General features: G+C 36.2%; 1 protein-coding gene across 1 annotated transcript; it reads left to right on the top strand.

The window, feature by feature from the left end:
• The first annotated feature begins 287 nt into the window (after positions 1–287).
• Positions 288–2,925, top strand: LOC116168033. Its single transcript, XM_031483682.1, has 2 exons — positions 288–321; positions 2,005–2,925. Exons 1-2 carry the CDS (start codon positions 288–290, stop codon positions 2,796–2,798), a joined length of 828 nt encoding a protein of 275 aa, XP_031339542.1. The 3' UTR covers positions 2,799–2,925.
• Positions 2,926–9,102: the final 6,177 nt, after the last annotated feature.

The raw sequence follows: 9,102 nt of genomic DNA, 5'->3' as shown, positions 1-9,102 counted from the left end.
ATATTTATAAACGGCAAAAAGACTGAAGAAGGCCGCTCGCTGATCACTAAGGTGTGATTAAAATGTGCAATATATAAAGGAAAACGGAAATATGGAAATTTCTTTGTTAGATATAACCTCGTATGCGATTTAGTAATCTTAAAAGTAATTTTGAATGCCATAAATATTGGGGATACCCGCCAATCATTTACCTGTCTTACTTCAATAATTGTTTCTCTATTTATTCAACTTTTACGTAATTCTGCTTTATAAGTATGTAACTTGCATGAAGATTTAATACCTATACAATGTGGATGTTAAGCGTGATGGTGAGAGAAAGTGGTATGTTAATGCGATTGTGATTTTATTCAAACCATAGCTACTACATAAATCTTCCTTTTTGAAAACCAGGAAATACGCGAAAAATAAGGTATTGGATTAAGCGAAGTATGATTAATTTTCCAAAGATAGTATGTTAATTAGACGCAGACGGTGAAAAAAATAGTAGGTACATTTGAATAATTAAGAGGTTCACACCGTTGTGAAGAATTTCATTTTAGCATACCATAATAAGGAACTCGGCAAGCCGAGATAAAAGCACCCGCAAGGAAAATTAAATAACAGGTCTTTCACTAAAAGTGATAGTTTTTCAAATGTAAGCGTCGCTGTTACGAATATACAGGATGTGGAAGAAAGAACTGAATCAAGACCATATTCCGCTATTCTAAGTAACATTTGAATGTTTCAATATCATTAAGGATCGTTGAGATTGTTTATAATTTTGTAATGCTGTCTGTCTGTCCGCCCGTGGACTTTGTTTAGAAACGTCCGCATACACGCACATAAACATGTTCTTAAGGATATAAGTCGACTGATTTTTATCCACGTAGGCCAGAGGGCCAAAGAATCTATGTCGTTTGATACTACATTTCCCTCTTATACCCAGCATCAAGGGTTTCGTAGTCATTCAAGATTTTTCAAAATTTTTGACATTAGACTGATTTTCTTTTGAGCCCTGTACCCATGACTCCGTTGACTAGAATCTCAAAAAGTCAACATTACTGACTTGATGCTACTTGAGAATTTATGGGTTTGTTTGAAAAAATCAACTTCTTAAGGCATGTTTTAAAACACCCTGTAGAAGGGTGATCAAAATTTAAATCAGTCTAATGTAGCACAAGTCAGTATTATTGAATTTGCAAGACCTTTTGAAACTTACCTGAAGGCTAGTCCACAAGTAGATCTTTCGCGTTTTTTTTTTTTAAATTTGAAACTCCTTTCAACCAGTAACCATTCTCTCACTATTTTTACTTTTCTCCCATGTGAGAAGGAGGTGAAGGAGAAAGGATCGTAGTTGCTATATCGGTTCATATGTTATTCGGTTACTGATTCGGTTTTCTTGAGAAGGATTTATATTCTTACCTTTAAAAATGTTTGCTATTGGGATTGAGCATATGATGTTGTTTATTTATAGTAGTTTGTTCCGGTACCCAGTGTTTGAATTACACGATACGCCCCTGTGTTTTGATAGATGCATCAGTGGGTAAATCTGGTATAGAGGGAGAGTAGCATCAACAAAAATAGTGTATCAAAAACAGCAAAAACGTTTCAAATTGATTTTTCAAAAAGGAACCTTTCACATGAAAGTGGCACATGGGGCAGCATAAAGGAGGCCAGGGCAGAACACACGAGCACAAACTTATTACCACAGATGTATACTTTACAGCTATGCTACTACTACTAATTCGGAAGTTCTCAAACTCGGTCAAATTCAATTTTTGTCTTGTACTTTCCTTCAATAATTTTTAAAGTTTAATTCGTCCTGCTCGTTGTTCTTTTTTGAACAATATATGTGTCGCACTTGAAGGCCAACTTCTTCCTGCATTTTTTATCACTTTAAATATGACGCGACATATTATTAACTATTTGTAGCACTCGTACCTACATAATTAAATACGGAACTGATACACATGCCTGCTTTGGTTTATGCTAAATTATGGGTCTAATTATATTTAACCTTTTCAGATGCGGGACCAGTTCAAAGAGACAACCATAGTCCTGGTGATGCTGTAAATTATAGGCCCGAAACTGAACCGGAAATAGATGCAACACACGATCACGAATTGAATGAGGAAGACCCATTCTATCCATCGTATTCTCCATTCCAAAGCCCGCCATTGGGTCACTCAAGACCGTTCATATTTCAACAGGAAGCAGCATATAGCCAACGACCGATTTCACCGTTCCAGCAACAACTTTCATACGACACATACCGAGGTGGAGGCGGCAGTGTAGGAGGTTACACACCTACTGAAGCAAGTTCCCTTGGTCTCTTGGGATCGGGAAATTTCGGTGTGATACCAGGCGGTACATTCTACAACGACAACGATGGAGAATCTAGCGGTTACGAAAATAAGTTTGGGTCACTTTATCAAAACGGACACGGTAGGCCGTCGTTATTTTTTGGGCGGGTAGCGAAATCCCGTCCCCAACAACAGGAGCAGTTTGCCAATTTCAGAGATTTTGCGGATATCAATACACCTTCGTATTCACAATATGTGGTAGTGTATACAAACAAAAACGATAATCAGCACAAAGATAATCAAGATAGTGACAAACGACCAAAAAACATAATCGAGCAGTTGGCAATGATTGATCAAGAGAATTCCACCACGTCCCGGCCAGAGAAAAAGAGGTCGAAGGGAAAACAGAAATTGGCAGCGCTTCTGCCAGAAAAGAAGTGGTTAGCTAAACAAATGAGTAAAAGTACAACCTCGTCGTCTGTAGACCTACACGAACCATTGTTAGCTCTAAGTTGATGCAATTAGTGTTTTACTTTTGTGGACAATTGGCAACTCTTTGTTATAGAAAGGGTACGTGATACTGGCACATTATGCAGGTCCGAATTTAATGGAAAAATATATTTATTTTGATTCCTTCACGAAATGCGACCACTGTATATTGTAGTTAAGGTATCAGCAGTGATGCATATAATTAAAGAAAAAAATACCTGCCCTCTGATCAATACTTTATACAAGTACTGTCTACTATAGGTGTTGAACAATAAAATTGTTACAGTTGTTTGTAATTCAATTGAATTGCCTAAATCAGTATTGCTGGTGTGCTTCGCCATTTCCTTCCAGTTAGATTCAACCATCTTGGTTAAGTTTTTTTTTAAATATGAGAAGACACTGTGATTTTTTACTAGATTTATTTATAACTGAAAAAATTGAAATGTAATACGATGCGATCAAATATGAATTGCTGTCGAGTAAACTTTGCAATTTTTGTTTACATGGGAATTTGTATTTAACTTGAACTTCCAAAGGCGACTCGACAGCAACTCAGTTTTGATCGCCCGTTATGAGACAGTGAAGAAAAGGTAAAATGTGTTCGCACTATGTATGACAGATTGCAGCACTTCTCGTCTACTACAGACCCCCAGTTTTTTCGCTGTGGCAAAAACATTTTACCCTCAACCAAAGAATACTTAATAATAAGAACAACGGAATAGGTTTCGTTGAAATAGTTATCTGTTAAATGTGTTGCCTAACCACATGAAATATTATTAATTAATCAACCTCCATGGCTATGCCTTGCAATGGCCTTGCAGGTTCCTACTTGCAATGTTGCCATATGCCATAACATCGTGCATCTTTATTTAATATTATTTTGCAAATCGACCTTTGAACTCCTCATTATTTTCATACATAATTTAATTTTATACTTAGCAAGATAAAGTATTGTTTGCTATGCACCTAGGGAAATTTACTGTTATTTCGGCATTCGGTATGATTGTATTTCCTCTGGAATTAACACAATGGAAAATCTAAATCACCCCCTACACTTTACGAGAATACACGTTTTGAAGCACCAGGAATCCGAATCAAACAAAATCTCGATGTCGTCGATCTGGCTCTCTGTTGTGTTATTTTGCATAAAGCCAAATCATTTTAAAGTTTCCGCCGCGAAATTATTGAATCAATGAAGATTTTGCTGCAACATTCATAATAGGGATAAATGAACTCAAAGTGGCACTAGCTATAGAGATTTTGCGCTTTCTTTCTTTAGCCAGACATTCAAAATGGTAGTTAACAGACCCCCAAATTCTTTTTGTTTAGCATGGTCGAGTAAATCAAAAAGTTGCACATTGTTGCATCCGAACAATGCACAGTAAGCCATCGCGAAATTTTAATACTAAAAACTAATACAAAAATCCGATATACTAACTGATACCCAACCATCCTCGAGATTGTGTTTGGGCTGTAACTTTAGGACCCGATGGTCTACGTAGCTGAAAAACAGTAGGTAGTTCTTATTTGAGAACATGTTAACTGTGTTATGTGTACCATTTTTCAAAGCGATTGGACGTTTCTAAACAAAGATATCGTGTAGGTACACGGAGAGACAGACAGTAATACAAATTATAAACGATCTCGAAGAAAGTATGGACGTAACGAGCACAAAACGCACCTATTCCTTGATCTTGCTGTACAATTACATTTTGTTTCATCTGACCAAGTAGAAAAAGGTCGCAGCATTGAATTTGACAGTTATAAATTCAAAGGTCCTCACCTAGGTGCAAACTATACCTAAATGACGTGTATTCGCGTCTTCGATGCATGACAAGGCAACTTCTCTGTAAATGCCTTTGGTAATGAGTTTGGTAATGAGTTTAAAAAAATTATGAATTGTTGTCAAATTGCGATATTTTGTTTATGTGTTTTCACTTCGTCGTTAGCGTTAGCGCCCTTGAGGCTTGAATAAGGAATCTTTCTTATTCTGATATCAAATAATTATTACGATTTGCTTATACGATGGTAGCGCTAAAAGAAATCGGATTTTTACAAAACATCAAACATGTTATAATTAGGGGATTGGCGGTATCAGAGGCGGATCACCGCTCAGGCACAATAAGCTCGTGCTTGGGGCCTCATCTTGTCTGGGGGCCTCCAAAACTAATAACTAGCAAGAAAAAATCTCTGGGAAAAATTTATTTGTGTTTATTGTACGTCCTGGAATTTATAAACGACGACAACCCCCAATACCACTAGACTATTGTGGGATTGCAAAGCCATTGTGTCCAGATATATAAAGTATTACTTGACGGGCTGCAATCTACATTCCCTAATGTGGAAACTATTTTGAAAATATTTTTAACCATTAAACCATGTCTATTTGTAACGCTAGTGGCGAACGATCCTTTTCCTGTCTTAAACGAGAAAAAATCATTTACGAAATTCTCTTGGCCAAAGTAATTTAAATAATTTGCCCGTCATGTTTATTGAGGCTGATATTGTACAATTATTGGACTATGAATTGCTCATTGGCCAGTTTTCTTACCTTAAATCCAGAAAAGTTCCCTTATAAGTTGTAATAGTTTATAGGTACGGGTACCTTAATATTGCAATAAAACGTTAAATTTTAGACAATGTTTGAATTAGATTAGAACCCTACTTTACATCAATTAATATTAAAGTAGAAGGGAAGGTAACACCTCGGTTATGATTGAATGGATGTGAGTAGTCATTCCATCAGTTTTTCAGACCTGATCATTATAAAACGGCCAATATTTGTGATTATACCATAATCAAAATTAAATTTCACATTGATTTAAAAATGTTAAAAAATTTTGAATTTTAATTAGGAGAGGGGCCTCAAAAGGGCGTTATGCTTAGGGCCTCTAAAGGGTTTAATCCGCCACTGGGCGGTATCAAATATTGACTGCATATCGATTGAGGGCAGATGTAAACAAGTACAAAGCAGGGTTTATGTAAATAGTAAATAATGGGAGTAAGTATTTATAGGACAGTAATAATATAATTGAAGAATTAAACAGGTGGCAGGTCATATTTTTTATTTATAGAATGATCGCACTGAAAGGTGATCACCGGGGAAGTGCGAGACAATTATGTTGTTGTTAGTTTGAGACGCATTGCTTTGAGTAACCTGACTCTCGCCCACACAGCTTTGAAATTATGGAGAGTATCTTTGGCAACACCGCCATGAATAATGTTACCGTTTTGCGGCAGGTACCTATAATCTCACCAACTTTACGGTACATTTTAGTTATTCAACTCAGTTACTATAGACCATTCGCACCTTAGTATGCAGTATGGGGCTTATGGAGAAACAGTACATGCTTGCCAAACTTATTATAGGATCGATTACTGCACCGTAAAACGGTAGTTTAGACACTATTTATTACTTTTTAACCTAACCTCAGAAGTCAAAAAGGTAAATTAATAACAAGTTGTAATTGTTTGTCAAATGTGGCCGAGAACAGCTTGTATTTATTAAGTCCCCAAAAATTTACAAATGTACAGTATACATATTAGTCACTGGAATCGAATTGAAATTCATCGGAAGATGACTGCGACACTTGAATTATAAATTCTTCAACATCATCTTGAAGATAATCTGCTGCCCACATGCCATCTTCGATAGTTTTCACGTGATTGACATAATGTTGCCAATTTTGAACCGTAACTTGTGAATAACCCATTTTTATTAATTCTTCCATGTCCTTTATTTTAAATGTTTTGTTATTCATTTTGATATGATGTTTAACTTGAGCCCACACCATTTCAATGGGATTTAATTCACAATGGTATGGAGGTAAACGGAGAATCTCGTAACCTTTTTCTTGTGCAATAACATCAAGCTTATTTTTGTCGTAGTGATGCCGAACATGCGCAACAGAAGCCAGTAGGTCTCGTTTTAATGGATTTTCTTCAATCGGTACATTTTTCTCACGAAGCCAATCTATGTGTTCTTTTCTCCACGACATTGTTGGTATCTTCTCCAACTTTCTACTGTGGTACGAGGCATTGTCAATAACAATGACTGAATTCGGTGGCACATTTGGTAGAAGCTGTTCAAAAACTTTTCATAAGTGTCTGCATCCATTTCGTTGTGTGCATCAGCAGTGTTCTTTTTGCAGAGAAAAGTCAGTTCCGCGCCCGGAATAAAACCATTATCACCACCAGCATGTACTAACGCAAAGCGAGGCCCTAGACCAGTGGGTGATTTTAAACCTGTACTGAGTCCTTTGATGAATGCCTGACGATTGCTTTCAACGGTGGTGTCATGCCACGCCCTGCTCACCGAATGACCAATGTTAACCCATGACCTAAAATATAAATATTATGTAATTTGCAATTAAATATAATAAAAAGATTAAGCACCTTCTTCTCTCAACTTCCTGATGCGACGTAGGTATTTATGTCTCCATCGTATAATATCATCCCGTTCAATAAGGATACTCTTGCGGCCAACCTTCTTAAATTCAAAACCCATATCTTTCAAGAGATTGAATAATGTGGTGCGTTTAAAGTTGGGTAGATCGTTATCGTCATTTACGGAAGCTAAGATGCTGTTCATAGTTGGTGGAATATTTGTAATGAAGAAGTTATGCACTTTACGTCGAATAACTGATTGCACATTTTCATCATACACATGAAGACGATCATTGCTTTGTTTCCCTTTTCTTTGCTTGCGTTTTTTCGGGCTTGATACACCTTCGTTTCCGTCTTCCTTTTTAATGGCATAGATGCTCCGTTCAGAACATCATAAAGCTTTACTTGCTTCTTTCACAGCTGCAGTAACGTTCATCGTTCCCGAGAAATAGTTCAGCACGTTGATAATGAGGTGTTTCTCCTTCCGGCTAAAACACTCTCCTTTATGGCGTTTCACATTAGCAGATCCTGCTTCAGCTTCGGCTTCCATTTAATGGGATATTCTAAAAAGATGAAATCAAATAACGGTTCTACAAGAACACTCAAAGTTACCTTGTATATAAAGTACGAGATGGAGGCGTTCTTAAAAGAACGATTTTTAAAGCAATGAGACAATAAAATGTGTTAAATACGAAAGACAAAAACGAACCACACACGTAATGACAATACAAGAAGATTTGACGTTATATTTTGTTTTAAAGCTTAAATTCAATCATATGTAAGTTTGGCATCATTGCGGTAAGGAATAAGGATAGCGTTATTGAAGAATGACGCAAATTAGTAAAGGAGGGATATAGTCCATAAGACCCCATACTGCATACTAAGGTGCGAATGCTCTATAGGGCCAGGGTATCGCCCTCCCAGCGCTGAGTAGATTCAAACTATTTCACAATTTAATGATACGCTGCATCTCTTATTATTAGTTACTCTTTGCCTCAACATTGTTTCATGTAAAATCAATCAAACGATGAGATTGAGATGTCTGCTTTCAAATTTCAAACAAGAAGTTCCGTTACCGTATATTGAGACACCGTTTAAGCTACCGTTGCCAGATACCGAGCCACAATTCAATAGCGTTCCCATGAAAAAACAATAGGTTTATTATTCAACAATGTATTCAGTCTTCAATGTCAGCAATTATAACAATAGTAGTCTGTATAGGGAGGAAATTGTGGATAGATTTAGTTTTTGCCGAGTTAGCTTTTCGAGTTCCCACAGGTTCATTTTTTTAGTGTTGGGAACTATCGAGAAAAAAAAACCATCGAATAAATTACTATTTAGTAATAAGTACTATCGAATGAATTCACTATCGAATGAATTTTTTGAATAATTTTTTTCCTTTATGTGTATTACTTATACAAATACATGGATCTTATATTCTTATATAAATTATAAATGAACAACCTCGTGAACAACTATCGAATAAAAATGTAAATCATCGACTTTTTTCACTTTGCTTATGCCTTATAAATTTATAATGCGTATGGTATGAGTAATTACTAAGTAATTAGTAAACGACGCTTTATATTTTATGTAGGTATTATAAAATTTATAATTCCCAATCCCAAACCGTGACCATCTGGATTAAGAAATAAATAATATTTACATTTTTCAACGTAACATAAGGTATTTAGTATTTATGAACTGTGTGTGCAATTGCAAATAATTCGTTCATTCAAGACAATTCATTCGAATGAATTACTTGTCCACTATCGAATTATTCGAATGGTTTGCGACTATCGAATAGTTCGATAGTTTTCATTCGAATGCGCGCATCACTACCCAGAATATGGGCGCCACATGAAAATTTGCCTCATCAACAGCATTGCTCTTGATAGGATATGATCAGTCCCCTTTCTTCCATAGTCAAAGGGAAATATGGTGG

Source organism: Photinus pyralis, unplaced genomic scaffold, assembly GCF_008802855.1.
Source record: "Photinus pyralis isolate 1611_PpyrPB1 unplaced genomic scaffold, Ppyr1.3 Ppyr1.4_LG4, whole genome shotgun sequence".
NCBI classification, from domain to species: domain Eukaryota; kingdom Metazoa; phylum Arthropoda; class Insecta; order Coleoptera; family Lampyridae; genus Photinus; species Photinus pyralis.
This window is presented reverse-complemented; position numbering and strand designations above follow the sequence as displayed.

What these genes read in the sequence shown, in the direction of transcription:
- LOC116168033 (XM_031483682.1), top strand. Translation starts at nt 288, where the DNA reads ATGTGGATGTTAAGCGTGATGGTGAGAGAAAGTG. An exon ending in CGTGATGGTGAGAGAAAGTG is followed by an intron (nt 322 to 2,004) that starts GTATGTTAATGC and finishes TAACCTTTTCAG; the next exon opens with ATGCGGGACCAGTTCAAAGA.